The sequence below is a fragment of the Cinclus cinclus genome, chromosome 5 (assembly GCF_963662255.1).
Source record: "Cinclus cinclus chromosome 5, bCinCin1.1, whole genome shotgun sequence".
Taxonomy (NCBI): Eukaryota; Metazoa; Chordata; class Aves; order Passeriformes; family Cinclidae; genus Cinclus; species Cinclus cinclus.
The window spans coordinates 9,402,378-9,419,788 of NC_085050.1; the positions used below are offsets into that span (position 1 = coordinate 9,402,378).

The 17,411-nt window shown below is 42.1% G+C and overlaps 1 protein-coding gene across 1 annotated transcript in view; it reads left to right on the forward strand.

Annotated features, from left to right (window-relative positions):
* The first annotated feature begins 6,172 nt into the window (after positions 1-6,172).
* The window catches only part of HGFAC (HGF activator), a 39,190-nt gene continuing 27,951 nt past the window's right edge, over positions 6,173-17,411 (forward strand). The window contains exons 1-4 of the mRNA XM_062493347.1: positions 6,173-6,241; positions 7,764-7,818; positions 9,602-9,698; positions 14,754-14,827. Coding sequence (XP_062349331.1) covers positions 6,176-6,241; positions 7,764-7,818; positions 9,602-9,698; positions 14,754-14,827 — 292 coding nt within the window. The 5' untranslated portion in view covers positions 6,173-6,175. The remainder of the gene's footprint in view (positions 6,242-7,763; positions 7,819-9,601; positions 9,699-14,753; positions 14,828-17,411) is intronic.

Genomic DNA, 17,411 nt, shown 5'->3' on the forward strand with positions numbered 1-17,411 from the left:
ATTTTAGATACATCATGACATCTGGGTGTAACAGAACTAAGTGTTATCCTGAAATGGACTTCTAAAAGCTTGTTTAGATCTGGGTCTGGGATGTATAAATTAAGATTCTGCATATTGCAGATCGTAGCAGAGCTTTAAATCACACACAGATTTGTGTGATTAGGAGTGTAAAAGCATAGCTCAGTTTTGTTTCTGCAGCTGAAGCCCAGCTCTTCCTTTGCTATATTGATATGGTTTATTTTTTCATAGCGGAACTAAAGTTTTTTTGAATGCATCAAAAAACATCCATAATGACAGCAGCAGGTAAAGGCATTAAAAATCTATACTTGCAATATATAGATGCAACTGCAGCAGCTGTATCTGGCCAAAACTTTGATTTCACAGAATAGTACATGTGAAGCCATTACAAAAATGGCCCAGGGTGCTGGGCTGGGGAGGGTGCTGTGCCTGCTCCCGTGGGATGCAGGCAATGAGGACAGGCTGTGCAGCTCTGGGCTGGGGAGGGAGGTGAACACGACACCTCTCACTGGAAAGGGACTCACAAGGTCAGGTGCTTTTAGCTGAAGGGTGATGCAGCTCTGAGGGCAGGACCAGTAGCGTGGGAAGAGAAGGTGCTGGTGCAGAACAAGATCAAAGAGGTCCTCTCTGAGGGGCAGTAGTGAGATAAGAGGGCAGAAGAGGCCAATAAACACCGGGGCGTGGGGTTTGCTGAAGTGTGATGTTTGACAGAAACCTGGCAAGGCCAGCTGGAGGAATCACTGTGGAGAAAATCCAGGAGCAGATCCATCTCCACGAGGAAAGGATGGAGAGGTGAAAGCCTGCAAAGCTGCCAGAGGATGTCCCAAGCCCTGCAGAAGGCAGTGGCAGGAGCAATACCCAGTAACACCCTGAGACCATCTTGTGCACAGAAGGATGACATTCCCTCTGCTGCTGTGCTCTCTGAGGTGTTGGAGGCTGCTGGCAAAGGTCATGGGCCAGGATGGGACATCCACAACCAACATGTCAGAGAGGATGAGAGTGAGGAGTGAGTGAGATGGAAGAAACAACACGATAGACCTGAGAATTGCTTCAGTCCCTGGAGAGAAGAGAAAGGAAATCACTGCAGAAAATCCCAGAGCTTTGAGCTTGCAGGTGAGGGAAGCCAGGAGAGCTGGAGTTTCTGGGGAGTGTGGGAGGTGAGGAGGAGTAAACATTTGGCTGAAGGCATATCCTTCTGTCCCAGGATTATCTGCTTAGTGCTGCTGCACCCAGTCCACGTCTGCTGGATCCCAGCTGCTCAGCAGCCAGACTCTGACAGCTGTGCTTTTCCCAGCCTTGCTGCCTCCAGGAGTGGGGAGGGACACTGGTAAAAGAGTTTATATGGCAGAGATTATCCCCAATTTGGGGCCAGCAAAGTCTGGTGCAGGAGAGGACAGGCTGGGACTCCAGCTCTTTCTGAGAGCCAAAACCCTGTCGTTTCTTTCCCCTGGGATTTCTGAAGCTCGCAGAAAAACAAGAGGGATGACACACAGAGATGTTAGTGGTTGCAGTGAAGCTGGATTTTACACTGTTTAAGGCTCATACAAATAACTCAACTGTCCAGTTTGATTTGAACCAAAGCATCTCTTTTTCCTTGCTGAAATAAGCGAACAAGCAAAATTATTTCAGCTTTCTGTCTTTGCTTTAGCAAAAGAAACACAATGGCTTTTCTCAAGGCACCACTCTGGAAGACACAAGAGTAGGTGGAAGTTCACTTGCCACCCCGTGGTGAAGATGCTGGTTTTGGGTGTGAGTGACAAGATTGAGGTTGCACCATTTGCTGAGACGGGTGCGACCTGTACCCTGCCTGTTGGGACAACTGAGGAGTTTGAAGGAGAGAAGAGGAAGGGTTTCTCATGCACTCACATTGCTGCTGTGTTGCCTTATTTATTAAAAAAAAGTCACAGCGCTTTTAGCCCATGAGTGTTGACCTCACTTCTAGTGATTTGAATATTCAGTAAGTGTCATAGACTCAAACTCAATTATTATGAGTTTTAGTAATGGCTCCCAGGATAATGGGAATGATATCAAGCAGCAGAGATGAAGGAAATCCCAGCTGACAGGGAGAACTAGGTTTCTAGTGTGGTTTGCTGGTCCCCCAGAGGAAAAAAGAAGGGAATTAGTTGGGTTTGTGCATCACCCTCATGTTAGCACTGAGTCCCTTGCTAGCACACCAGGAGCAGAATTGCCACATGTGATTGGTTGCATCCTACACATTCCTGAAAGATAAGTCAAAAGTTGTATTTTTAATGCCAGGAATTGTTCTAATTACTTCCTGTTCACATACATTCATCAGGTTGTGCAAAGGTCTTGGACAGAGCACACTTGCAGAGGCTTTAGATCCTGCACTAGTTCCTCGTGCCATCAATGCTCCTGCACCCGTCTCCTTATCTGGGAAGCTGGGTCTGGGCTTTGTAGCAATAATGTCAGCTAAAGCCATGAAATCAGATCATCTCAGGGGGCAACATTACCTCATTAATTTGGGTTACTTTATCACTATGAAAAAGGTTAGAAATTAGCAAAAAATCCAGGGGGAATCAGTCATTAGGAAAGTTTATAGATTTTCTTCAGTTTTGCTGTAGTTTTTACTTTCTTTTCAGTAGCTGAGTGGATTTTTCCTCAGAAGCATTTACAATGGTCAGAAAATAATGTAAAATCAGAGAACACATGAATGTGAAGTCACCAGACAGCCCTCTCACTACCTTGGTAACTGTACAGAGGAATAAATGCAAATGGATTTGTTCGTGTGTCTAGACTTGTCTTTTCCACTTATGTCTAGTCAATTGATGAAAAAAACCCTCTGCAATTTTATTACTTCATATTGGTGGCTGACTCAGTTAATTTACATTTTGTTGATATTTAATGATTTAGGGTAGTTTTTAATATTGTTTCATTGTTACTAAATAGTTCAAAGGCTGGGCTCAGTGTGAGACTTTATTAATTATTTTTAAATTTAAAGTAATAAAAAACATTGCAGTGTGGGAACTGGGGAAAAGGAAAATGTATGAGGCAGCATTATCAGTATCTGTTATACAGACACAGTAAAACTTTTGTGTCTTTCTCGTCATTGTGTGTTTATTTGCCTTTTCTTTTTCCCGTGATGTCAGTATAAAGAGGAAAATGACTGCGGAAATAAATGGATTTTAGCCTTTGATACAAAATAATTGCAGTCTGCAAACATAAAAAAGAATTCCTTATCTTATTTTGAAACTTTTCATTCTCCAGTAGTAGCAGAATATGGCTTAAAATACATTTGGGTTTTGTGTTCTGCAGGAAACATTCAGTATTATGTGCAGCAAAATTAACAATCAGAATATGCCTTTCTGTAAAAGGAAAATGGAATTTTCTTTGAAAACAAGAGCTGGACTCTAGCAGGAATTTCAATGATGGGATGAGTTGCAATGCTCCAGACCTTGGAGCTACCAAATATTTTATTACTCCAAAGTTAGGTTTTCCTCTAGCTCCTTTTCCCAGATATTCTCCTCTTATTTATATTTATATTTATGTGTATAAATACACACCTGTATTTATACCCATTTAGTATTTTACAGAGCCTCATTTGAAATGGGGACAAGGTGAAGTCTAAAACCTAATATTAGGGAATTTATCTTGAATTCCATATTGATTGTTTCCATATCCTTGTTATTTTTCTTTTTGTTAAGTTATTAGCTCCATAGACACCTGATTCTTATTTCCCTCTGTACGAAGTTTCCATCCCTAGGCTGGAAATAGTGAGACACAGATGAATAGACTTGAGAAGGTGGTGGAGAGCAGCTCTGTAGGCTCATCAGCCTGACTATGGGAACAGAACACACTCTTTGCACCTATGAACTCCCAAATGCCCAAAGCCCTGTAAAGTTTATAAGAATTCAGTATCAAAACCGAGTTTGTAGTTTTCTGACTAGTCTTCTGCCAATGAGATAAAATGTTTCTCAAACCCCCCACCCCCCATTTTAACAATTCTATGAAATGCCTCAAGGAGGTAGACAGAGTTTCTTCTGTTTATAAATAGCTGAAAGATTCACAGATCATTTAACATAATTTAGCAAAAAATACCCCTCAAATTCTGCCTTTTTGCTATGGCTGTAAGACCTGCTCAGACCTCTCTGCTGAACAAAGGCAGGCAGTGCACATGGAGCACTTGGGGTTTTTAGTGATTCAGATCCAGCTGAACCCTGAAATCACTGGTCAGACCTTACTCAGGGGTAATTCCCATTTTACGGTGGGGTTTCTCTGGCAGCTTTTGCAACTCCTGGCTTTGATGTCTTTTCCTTTTACTTTGTGCCAGCACTGTCCTATCAGCTGAAGTGGCTCCTATGTTGGTGTTTGTTCCTTTTTCTCATGTTAAGGAATCAGTTTGAGCTAAAAGCTTGGAGTTGTGACTGCCCAGAAGGACACACTGCAGCTCTTGGTGGAGATCTACAACAGGAACTGCAACAGCTGGGAGTAGACACACCGACAATAGATTGCATCCTTGCTTTTCTTCTCTGTTCTTTTCTTCTTCTCTGTTCTAGCAATGGGTGGAAGAGGGTATTTCCACAGCCTTAAAGAAGTATCTCCCTCCTCCCCTCTTCCCTGCTTCTCCCTTTCTACAAAACTTTTGGGTACTCGAGTGGAATAGCAGGTACTGGATTTTTCATTTCTTTGCAAAATTACAGTAACCTGGATGGTAAGCAGATGTCTACAAGACATTGAATAGGCATTATTGGTTTGAAACCTGATGGCCAGACTCAAAAATGAGGAATCTATGTTTCAGCTTTGCTAGGTGTCCTCAGGTGGTTCAGACTATCTGTAGATTTTATTTCCAGATTCAAAATGAGTGAAAATAAGACAGATCTATTTCACAAGTCTATTCTGAAGCTTTATTTGCTTCAAGTCTTCTGGCAATAAGCAATGTATATAGGCAAATATTTTTTTTCTGCCTGTTTGCTAGATTTTGGGAAGGAAATTCCAACTTTGCCTGCTTTCTGCTGTTCCAAGCCTTGCTCACAGTAACAAGGATTAGACCATAAACCTATATAGGCCTAATTGAACTAACAGGAGTTATTACTGTGATGAAAGACACAGCAGTGTGCAAATTCCCTGCACCATAATAAACCATCAGTTCAAAATTGTGCAGGGATAGGTCTGCTTCACCACTGGGCCCTACTCCCATGGCTTTGTTGGGTCAAAAAAATTTAAAAAGATCATATCCCTTCCATAGCTGTGCTGTTGAAACTTCAAAGGGCAGCACACAACTTAAGCAAGGATTTAAGTAAGCTATTCTTTCTGTTGTTGTGGCTCTGGGGATTTTGGGTGTGAAGAGGTGTGGTCCCTGATTGACAGGACATGGCAAAAGCCTCGAGCACAGACACCGTTGTACCAACCAAACCTGTGGATTTTGGTTGTGGGGCAAGGTGGGGCTGAAATACACTGCTCTGGTGAAATCTGAGTTTTAGCAATACCCTCTGCATCTGTACTAGAAATGATTTTGCAGTGCAGCTATCTCAGACAGGCACTTTCAAGACAGAGATGGCTTTGCTCAGGTGCTGACAGAAGGGAGCTTTTTGGTACACAAAATGTGTTATCAGAGTAATATGTATTTTTTTTTCTTTTTAACTTTCCAATCTGTTGCTGGAAGGCTGCTGTTGCAAGTCACAGCTGGGCAAGTAACCATCTGTTAATGAGTAATCCTTGGTATTGGCATTGATCTGGTCCATATTTTGCAATGTAATGCCAGTTCCTGAGTGGGCTTGCTTGGAGCTCCTTGTTGTTGCTATACTATGCTTTTAATTAGCTCCTGAAGAGAAAGAAGAGGGAAACATCCTGATGATAAATCAGATCTAGTTACAAACAGCATTGGATCAGCTTCTCTGGAGTTGCCCTTCAGTGGTTGCTGATTACACCAGGGACCACCTCCAAGGGTCAGGCACTCTGTAAACTCTTCACTCCTGGTAGTTTAGGGAGAGTGTCCCCCTACGGGGCATTCCCTTCTACCCACAAGGACATTAATGATTAACAACGATAACAGCTCTGCTTACTTAAAAAACTAAAATACCCTAAAGTCAAGTAAATCACAGTCCCTTGTGAAAGCTTGTTCCTGATTCACCCTCCTGCTTCAGCCCAGCCCTGGAAGTTTTCGTCTGCAAGGCAAAACCTTCATGAGAGGAGAGCAAAGATGAAAGTCTGTGCTCCTCTCACTGTTGTCTTGGCTCTGAGTCTGAGCAGTGACTGTGCAAGGATGGTAAGTGATTCTTCTCTTTTGGAGTGATGCATCATCTGCACGCTGCCTGGCAGGACCAAGTTGCCTTGGGGTTGGATGAGTACAGCCACTCAACAGACCAGAGAAAGAGAGATTCAAAGAGAATACAAAAGGGATTAGCCAGACGAAGGCTGACAGCAGTGCTCACTGAGGACAGCTGGTATTATACCTTTCTCTGTTTACAGCAATTGCTTACACCCATGCCTTGTTGTGGAGGAAATATGGGAGGGGAGGAAGGACCACAAAAATTGAAACCCTTTAAAAATATATCTCAGAAATGTGTTGACCCAAGCAGGTAGCTGCAGTAGCATGGAGGGAGAGTGCTCCACTGCCAGATATTACTGATGTCTGGTAACTTAACAGGCCAGCTTAGGTGGCTATCTTCTTCTTTTCAGACTTCTTGTTTCCATGTCAGACCCTCAGTGTTTTTGCGTTATGGATCTTGTGTCTTTTTTGGGGGTATATCTGCCAAGCACATCAAGCACTGCTGAGCAGGCTGTGATGGTTTAAATTTGTTAGTTTGTTTAAACCCCATCACAGCCTGGCATCTACCATGGACTAGCAGAACAGTTAGTCACTGCTGCCTTATGGTCAGCATTGTGGCCTTAAGATCAGCCTTACTTCTCTAGCTGGGTTAAAACTAACTCAGATATACTTAGATGATGTTATAATCCTAACTATCTCAGAGAAGTACGAAAGTATGTCCTCAGATATTACATGTGGGAGCAGAGAGGAATGTTCATGTTCTAGGTAAAGATCATCCCTGGCTGAAGCCCTTGCCTGGTGGCAGCAGAGTGTTTGTAGAGTGTAAAAACTGCTCATTCCTCAGAACTGTTCAAGCCCTCTCTATATATCTTAGCAACAGCTTTTTCTTAACCCCCACTTTTTATGTCCCCTGTCCAGTTCTATGTTCATGATGTGTGTTTCTTTGTTTGCTTTTCTGATATTTTTTTGCTATGGTTCAATTGCCAGCACCTTTGGTGGCAGCAGCACTTTATGCATATTGTCCTTTTTTTTTATTATTTCCTGTGGCTTAAAATCAGCTCAGCCTAATGCTCTTTGCTTGCTGATTGGCAAACCCAAATACAGTTAGAAGTTGCTTTTGTAACTAATGCCCTAGGAGATACAGCTAAATAGCAGGAAAAGGCAAATGTTGGGATATTATTTGCAACTGTGAACTGGCTCCAGAGTGCATGTATGCTTCCCACTGAGAGAAATAGGAGATGTGTCCCTTGGCAATAGAAAGATAAAGTGGAGCTGAGCTTTTGCCTTTGTTGTGTTGTGCTGGGTTTTCCTGGTTTAGCTGGCACTTTCAGGAGTCAGCCTGTATCTACCCTCTTTCACCAGACTATGCCCCACCAAAAATCACAAGCAAATAAGACTTTCTCAGAAGCATTGGGAGAAATGCAATTTCAGGGTGCCCTGGAAAGTAGGTTTTTACCAGTAGTAGAGTTCCCAGAGTGAATTTGTGTCTTCAATCCACATTCTCTTTTTCTTTTTATAGCACTACAAATCTGGGGCAGGAAGAGGCTCAAAGCATGGGTTCATTCGCCCACAAGGTACCAAGTGAAATCCAGTAGGATTCATGACAGTAAGAATGGTCTGCCTGTCTGTGTCCGTGCTGTACAAGTTGGCAGGAAGCCTGTGTTTGTTTCAGCATGAATAAGGATTATAGAATGGTTATGCCAATATTCATTTTTGTTTAAAGGGGAATTTGAAATTAGCTCAGGAATCTCAGATAATTTTCCTTCAGGTGCAGATTAATGGGAAGGTGCTGATGGGATTTTAGTTTGTCTGAGCTGGCACGGCTTTATATTATTTCACAAGGTTGCTGAAGATGTGCAACAACCTTTAATCAGAGCTTTAGCTGCGCTGTAACTTTCAGGCACATGAACTTTTTGTATGTACAAGTTCAGTTTCTACCCTGGCCCTTGATGTCTGCGTGGAAGAAGGGTTTGAATTGCGTGCAGCTTTCTGGGTTGCATTTGTTCTGGTGGCACCTCAATGCTCAGACATGCTGTCTGTAGGAGAGTGTTGCAGTTTCCATTTCTAAAGCTTTTATTGTGCTGGTCATTAGTAGTGGTTTATAGGTTGTAACAGCCTTCAGTGGCCTTTGGGATGCAATGTATCTTCTGAATGGGGATGTATTTTCACAACTCTCCTGCCTGCTTATACTGGGAGGTATCAGACAAAGCTGATATCAGGACATTTGCTTAATTAGTTCAGAGAATGAAAACTGGGATTGACAAGGGGATGGCAGTGCCTATTTCACACTGTTAGAGAAGGAGACAGGGCAGATGGAGTGACCATAATTCCAACTGGTAAAGAAGGGGTTGGACCACAGGGATAGGTTATTTTTTTTCTGTAATGCCAATAACTGACCTCAACAGCTCTTTGAGATGTCTCGGCTCATGAGAGTTAACAGATATTGTAAGGGTGTGCAGGAGCCTCAGCCATCATGGGAGAGGTGAGCTCAGGACAAGGAGCAGTTGTACATTGTGTCTGAGAAATGGAAATGTGCTGTGCTGCCAGTTTGATTGAGTGCCCCTTTTCTCTCTTACAGAAGTGGTTGGCTTCCCATTCAGACTTTGGGATCTCAAAACAGATTACTTTTAGTTTAATGGTTAAATAAGCTCTGACAGTTTTTCATTGTCTTTTTTGTCTTCAGCTTCTCTCATTCTCAAGACTCATATTGAAGTATTTTTTCTGATAGATTCCCACTAGCCTTCCTTAAACTCCCACCATCCTTCCTTAGACTGCCATCACTGATGTGGCAAATATAAAACTTGCCCTTTTTAGACACTGGTCCCATCAGTTTCTCCCCACTTGTAAGGAATTTGCTTATCCCAAAGGGAAGGTGGTATGATCAAAATTCTCTCTCTATCCCCAAGCTCTAAAGCCTTCTTCCTTCTGACTGTTTCTATTTCAGTTTGTACTGTCTGGTTCCTTAATTATTTTAAACAGATATTACAATATAGAGCCTGAAAGGATACAACTTCAGAAATTATTTTAATATGCAATTACAATACTACATAATTAGAAATGATAATTGCAATTAATGAATATAATTGGCATTTGCTGTACCAGAAATGGCAGTATATTTTGAACTGAAATTATCCGAGATCTTTGTTCCACCACAGAGTTCATTAATCTTTGTTGATTCAGTCATTATGTAGGATTTTAAGCTTCTTCTTATGCACTAGACATTGCAGAGACACAGAGTCCCGAGTACAGCTGAAAAACTTGCAGATATCTATCTTTATAATTTCATATAATAGTATATAATATAATTTGTGGGTTGGTTTTCAGCTGCATTATGAGTTTTTTGTATTTGTATTTCAGTGTTTACAGAGGATGGGCATTTATGCAAATTTCCTTTCCGGTATGGTGGAAGGTTTTATCACACGTGTTTATCAAATTCATTTTCCAGAAAGAAATGGTAAGTTGATATAGCTCATAAATGAAAACAGCATTCAAATGAAATGTCATCCTTTTAGTGCTTTCATCTTGCTTTTGGAATAATTAACATGAGCTTGATATTGTGCCCAAGGAGGCTGTGCAGTCCTGCTGATAGTCATGGCCCTCGGGTCAAGACATGTTCGGGGAGAAGGGAGCCCTGGCACCGGGTTTCTGCAGCCACAGGAGGCTCAGGCACTGCAGAAATGTTTCCTCGCTGCCCTTCCTATTGGAACTGCAACTTACATGAGTGACAAGGGCTTGTACAGAAAAGGCAGGACCGATAGAAAGACCTGGTAGAAACCCTCAGCTGAGGGAGAAAGGAGAGACACAGACACCTGCAAGAGAGGACACTCGGTCAAGGGAGGCAGGCTGTACTTGCTCTGCAGCAGAGACCATCTGATTTCTGGAAACAGGGAAGCTGTTTTCTCCCCACCCCCATGTCTCTAATTTCTATCCAGATTGGCACCAGAACCCCTTCGAATAGTGCAGTACTAAGAAGTGAGGCATTACTTCTGTTTGTTGGTTAATGATTTATTCTACTCGTGTGTTTAAGGCCAGGTCTCATTCTTTTGGGCAAAGGTTACTTTTCTACTTTTGCAGAAACTGTTAGAAGCATTTGTGGTCTGTTTTTGGAGTCGGGGCAGTCAGATGGGAACCCTACTGAATTAAAGCCCTGAATAAAAAAGATAAACTTTGCAGACAAACTCATATGATAGGCATTTATTAACTGAAATCAAAGGCAACAATGCAGAGAATATGTGGGTACCAGTAATGTGAAAATTATGCCCAGATGAGCCATGTGAAAGGCAAACACTTGCCTGTTTTTAGCATGGAGATAATATTTTACAGTTTATTTTGCTTGCCCAGGCAGGGCAGAACTCTCATTTTTTATTCTGGACTGTCTAATTTTTTCATGATCTGTTGGTGTCTTTCTGATGACAACATCAGTTTCAAGTGTAAGTGCTGGTGTAATGTAAACAACACCACACAAACCTGCTTACACGATTGGACACCAAACTTCAGGCGAGGAAACCACTTCAGAATTTCCCCAGTATGCACCAATACAACCCAGCTAATAAAAGCCTCCAGGAAACAAGAATTTGAGACCATCTTAAACTAAAGAAGGGGAGCTGGCATAATTTACCAGTTTGACTACTGCCTTTGATGAACTGTAGCCACAAAGAGTTTGACCTTAGTACCCACTAAATTTCATGCAATGCTTAAGAGGGATCCTGTTAATACATGACACTGCGTATTTATTTTTAGCCAGATAGGCCAGAGAAATGGAAAAACCTGTGAACTGATGGGGTCCAAGGTTAGAGCACACTTTAGAGCTGACCTTGAACCACTTGCTCTTATGCTTCCGACTTTTTAAAAGCCATTTACAAGCAGGGAGACAAAGAGGAGGACAGCTGGAGTTATTTGGATTTGACAGACCATTTCACCCTATGGGTGACCTTCTGACCAGTGTTTACTCATCACTCATAAGCTAAAAGCAACTTAATGTGTGACTTCAGACACAGATATGCCGGGAAAAGAGCCCTGAATAGCAGTTGGGAAACCTGCTCTGTGCATTTTTTGTGTGACTTGGCACGAACCCAGGCTGGACTTACATAGAATAACTGATCCCAGGGACCTGGTGGGCAGCAGGAGAGGGCAAGGCTTGTGCCCTTCCTGCCCCTGCCTCCTGCAAGCTAGAAAGGGGTGATGGGAGACTGGGTCCAAGATGCTCTTTCAGGGTAGAATTCCGGGAAACCCGACCAGGAGAGCACTGGCTGAGTTCATGTCCTCAGTCCTCAAGTCATACTTTGAGTCAGGACTATAGGGAGGAATTCACAGTGCAGGCCAAACCCCACTCAAATTGGCTTTAGATTTATGTTTTCTCATACTACATATGACACAGATACTGTGTTTCAACATAAATCTGCTCCTGACCGTAGAAAGCTCTCCCTACTTTCTTTGAGAGCAACAAACAAGTTGTATCTTTATAAATATTTATTGAAAGTACAGGAAAGAAGACAAAATAATTGCACTGTTTAAATAACAGACTACCTTTAGCAGAATCCTATATTGCTTTTCACCTTAATTATAATCTGTTTTCGCAGATAAATTTCCATTTAGTGGCCTATTACCAAGTCTTAAATTATATCTTGCTAAAGATATATGTAAATTTTCTTTTTGTTCTGAGGAGAAAAAAAAAAACAAACTGGAATTGCTACTGTTTTTCATTGGTACCTCCAAAAAGACAGAGCAGTGTAGGGACAGACAAAATGGGGGTGCAGTGAACACTTGTGAGAGCAAAAGGGGAGGGTGGTCTGTACTGGACCAAGCTGTGGCTGTAGGGAAGCTGCCAGCACCCTGTCCCTGTGTCCCAGGGTGGGATGAGCTCCTCACATTCTGCTCAAGGGGCATGGCAGGAGCAGACCTTGCCTGAGATTTTGGCTATAAAGTGGAAGGTGTTGAGTCATACCCTGCAGAAGCCTTATCCTGTGCTTGAGTTCTGGATGGGTGGGGCCCCTGTGCAAGGGTGAGCTTAAGTCTGTGTAGGAAGGACATGATCTTATCATCTTCCCTGGAAACAAGAAGATGGCTTTTGATATGTTGGCCACAGACTGAAAACAGTACAGAGGACAGATTTTTTGGCCAGCTGAATTACGAGATGGGGAGTTTATGACAGTCCTGGAAAGGAGAAGTACCCATGGGCTGAGCTGGGAGATGTCAAGCATCAGGCTCTGAAGTTTCCTGGAGCTGGTAGTGGTTGGTCTGGTGTTGTCAGGCAAAGTCTGGCCATGTCTCATGGTCAGGACAACACCTAAAAAGGTCTCAGGCAACCTCCAAATCTCAAACATAGTGACAACTCCAGATGTGAAGGCAAAGCTCTTTCCTTGCACCTGTCTGCCTCTGGCCTGGGGCTTTGTTTACTCTCCAAAACATCCTATTGTTACAGCTCCCTGTGCCCCTGGTCGGATAAACAGCCTGCTTTCCATTTATCCTGCCTGCCAGTTAGGCATCATCTGTGACACACCCTTTTGTTTATCCATTCCCATGTTATTTACTACGTATGGACTTAAAATGTTATTTAAATCAACCTCTTGTAGTGGACTTTTCTAATATAGCTAGTTCAGTATCTCTGTCTTTATGTTTTCACTTTCACGTTAACAATTTTAAATGACAAGCTGATGTAAAAATATTTGCAATCCCATAAATTTTGACTGTGGGCATATTTGCTAATAGCATAAAGAAATAATAAGGCCATTGAGTTGGTTTGGCTGCTGGAGGTATTATTCTACAAGACTGAAATGTCACCACATTTTTGGTAAGCCTCCAATCAGACAAAACATTTTTGAAAGAAAAGGAAGGAAACAAGTGAAATATGTTTGAGGATGAGCTGAGGTTCTCACAGACAGTGAGATCTGTGGTGGAAAATATAAGAGGATTGTGTCACTGTGGAAAAGCTTGACACCAAGGAGGCAGCTTGGCATCACAAGGGAGGACACACCTCGTTGTAGTCACTGCAAGGCAATAGGGAAGGACAGGCTGTGGAGAGCATCGAGTGGGAGGACCAGTGGTTTGTGGAGAGCTGGGGTCAGGGTCTCTGACAACAAAAAAAATATTTTAAGATGAAAAAAATTGAGATTCCTCTTTGCTTAGAACTTGGCTGCCGCTGGACAGTGACACAAGCAGTGCTGAGGACAATTTTAACTCATTTTTCATCTTCATTCTCATGCATACTAGACCACCCTTTAAAGAAAGCACAACCCACTTCACACCAAAGGATCTTTGAGGAGTTTCCATCAACTCCCAGCAGTTGCATCAGCCTTAATTCCTGTGAGTGAACAGCCTCTTCAAGTATGTGCCATGTTAATGTGCACCAGACTACCAAGCACCTCTTTTAGTGCACCTTTTATAATTGAGGCCACCAAACTTAATATATATGGCCTATTCAGATGCTCCATAGGAATTATGCATTTTTAATACCACATAGCATCTAATTAAGAAGGAAAATAGGGCAGTTAAAATGTAGACATGGGCTACAATAAAATTTCAATCTAACTTGTGACATCCTAGGGTGAAGAATTTGATCACACAACTGCTCAAAGAATGATAAAAATTTGCATAATGCAAATAGATCATCAGGCACATTAAATTAACCCCAGTGTCTTCTAATGTCATGTAGCTGATATCGATTATTCTGCATTATAACTGGCGAGGGAAGATGTTTTGGTGGAATGTGCACTGGGACAGGATGTGGACGTCCAAGATTCAGCCTCAGTTCAGTGCTCACTGTGTGTCCCTTGGGAAGCCTCCAAATCTACTCCTGCAGAAGAGGAATAGCAGCTCAGTGCTCCTTGGAGTGCTCTGAGCCTCAGAAAACAGACTGAGATGGCAGAGCACCAGTGAGGGTGTGCAGGACTCAGTCCCCTGCTCTGAAAAAAAGGAGAGGTTTTATCTGTGCCTTTGGAAAACACCACTGTGTCTTTTATTTCCTCATTTCATCTTGCAAGTTCTAAAATAAGAATGCTTAAAGGAACTGAGTCTGAAAACAGTGAAATATGCTAGTCACTGAAAGTCAGGGAAAAATCCCTTTGTGGACAGTCTCCTGCCTCTGCAGATTATTACAATAACTGTCAGGCATCAGAAATGGGCTGGGTCCTGTTTTGCTTGTTTTGTAATAAATAGAGAAGAAATAATTTATTTGTTTTGGTTTTGTTTTTTATTTATGTCTTTCATTTTCTAATCCCAGAAATAGAAAGAATGTTGGGTTCTTCTGAAGGATTCATTGAAATCCCAGGTCCTGCATTTGCATCTTATTTTTCATCTGTTTTTAATCTGAGAGGAGCAGAGCAACTTTACCAAAAGAAAGCATATTTTTTCCTCTGCTCTTAAAAGAATTTGAATGTAACTGATGCTAATTAGAAACAAACAAACAAACAAACATGAATTTCCAGGTTGCCAGAGTTAAGGTCTTGTAGTTTCAGTGCAAACATCCAGGTTGTTTAAAACTGCACTGAGCTGCACCTTTGTTTCATTTCAGGTGTTCAACAACACATAACTTTGACCGGGACAGGAGATGGGGACACTGTGATTTGTTGCCCAGAGACCACTCAGGTAAGGCAAGACATTGCTGAGTTGCTCCAGACACCTGGCTCCGACTTTGCCACCTGCAGGGAGGAGGGACAGTGCCTTAAGTGCAGCTTTCATTTGTGTATTTATTTTGAAGCAAGCCTTCACATCAGCTGTTTCCATCATCTCTCTGTGATGCTGCACAACCATAGCATTAGACTGTGAATATCACACAGTCTTTAATTCACTCTCTGCTGACTAACTCAAAGCCATGGAGAGAAATTATGGTAATGCCAGCATGGAAATCCAAACTCCTGCTGTAGCCAAAAGAAAAGGTGATCATCTTCTCCTCCCTCATGGCTTGGATGTGCCTTTTAGCTTTCCCTTTGTTTACACAGCTGCATTTTCTGTCTGTTTGACCAGTTAATTTTTTAGGAGGCGCAGAAACATTAGACACCCTGTACAACACACAGCCATCACTTCCAGCTTTCCTTTCTTGAGATCTCATGAGAAAAGAGCAGATCTCAAACCCAGACTTCCTTGAGCTTTGGGCTGTGTCAGAGAAGACAAGAGACCAGAGATGTTCATTGCAGGAGTCTTGAGGGATAATGAAAGGAGGAGCTGAGCAGCTCTGTGGCTTCATGTGGTCACCACACTCCAGTGCTGCAATTACCCCATTGCAAAGGTCTGTCTAAAAGGGGAAGTCAAGATCTGTGGCAAAGTCACCTTAATATATAAAAGTCACTTTAATTGACACACTGGGTGAAAGTTCACCTGGGAATATGCATCCCTGTCCTCAGCAGTCCCTCAGTGACTGGCCTTTGCTTATCTCTGTATCCCTAGATCTATGCTTCATAAGCTGGATGCTGGGGAATTCCACTTTAAAAGGAATATATATAAATTCCCATTTCATACAGCCACAGACAAGCCTGAAAAATCAGGTGTTGCACTGGTTGAACTTGATGCCCCTGAGGCCTTTTTTGGATTGTTGTCTAAATACTGATCATGATCCTCTTTCTGCCATCTCACTCTTTTCAAATGAGACACATCTTATTTAGTCTGCAGGACATGACCAATAGCCTTAGATATTCACTTCCACCTTCAAATGAAGGGCTTTTTCCACCAGCACCTTTCAGGGAGTTCTTCACAGTGTCAGGAGTCTTATTGCCAACCTGATTGCAATCTCCCAGAGCACTTGAAAAGCCAAGTTAGCTGAATCACGCTGACAGTCTAAAATTAAGCAGTGCATAACATCACCTTTTTTAATTTAACTACTTTAAATTATTCTCCAGCCTGGCTTTAAAACAGATTAAGAGTAGATCAGAGGCCAGTGACCTAGCCCCAGAAATGTATACAACTTTGTGATGCAAGTGTGCTAGACAAGAACATAGACCTTATGGGTAGTTCATGCTTACAAGAGTCAGGTTATGAGAGCTGCGCTTAGTTATTCATCAGTGGCTTCCGAAAGCTTAAAATGTTGGTAGCTGTGACTAGTGACTGCTTTAATCCTCCAGTGAAACACTCACTGTGATGGTGACAGCTCAATGACCCAAGGAGACTCTTCCAGGAGCTGAAAGAGCTGTCCAAGCCTAGTGTTACACATCTGGGGGTGCCTTGTGCCACCTCTGTCCCTCTGTCTGCCCATCACCACTATCTTGCCAGACAGCTGGCTGCCTGCAGGTCTTTTTGGGCTTCCTGGCTCATTTTTGCCTGTTACCCACAACAGTGGGTAACAGTGGGTTGGAACAAGAAAGCTGCTCTGTCTGCCTGCCAGGGTATCTCTGTTGATGTACCCTAGCACCAGTGAGGGCTTTTCCTGGCTACTGGTTTTCCTCCAGAAAAAAAAAAAGAAACAAACAAACAAAAATAAGAAACAAAACCAAACCAACCAACCAAAAAAGAATTATATGTGTAGGAGAGGAAAGAGAAAAAAGGATAAGGTAGCTGGAAGAGATCACTGCTGGCTGTTGCAAAATAAAAGATAACCCCTTTATTTCTGGAAGCATTTAGAATTTGAAAAAAAATTTAAATAAAAAGGTTTTGGCTGTTATTTTATCTATAAACGTTAAGTCTACTTAGTGTTTTTTTAAGCAGCAAGCGCTGTATTTGGGCTTGGGAAATGTTTAACAGATCATTAACCATAGCTTAAAGAGAGCAGGCTTATGAAGAGGGTGAGAGGAAAAGCAACATAATGGATGAAGGGAATTTGAAGAAAAAGAAGGAAAGTTTGCCTGCTGTGGAAGAAATAAGCTGTCAAACTGAACAATGCTGATCTTTAAAATGTGTAAAATAATACTTTTTATTTTTTTTAATCCACTAAAGTATTAATTTTTTGGGTGTTTTCTACTTGAAAAACAAAAAAAAAGAAGGAATTTCAGGGACAGTATTCTCCTGCCATAAGAGGTTGGTGAGCAGTGTATCCATTGGCATGGAAGGAGCTTCTTTAGAGCAAAGGTTGAAGCACAAACTCTCTCCAGGCCAGGAATACCACATGTATGTGACAAGTCAACTTCAAGACGTTGGAGTTGCTTACAAATCAATGTTAAGCAAGCACTGAAGGCTTTGATCCAGAAAGATACGTCTGTCAAATTCAAGGGAATGTTTAACCAAGAAGCCTTTAGCTTTAGGA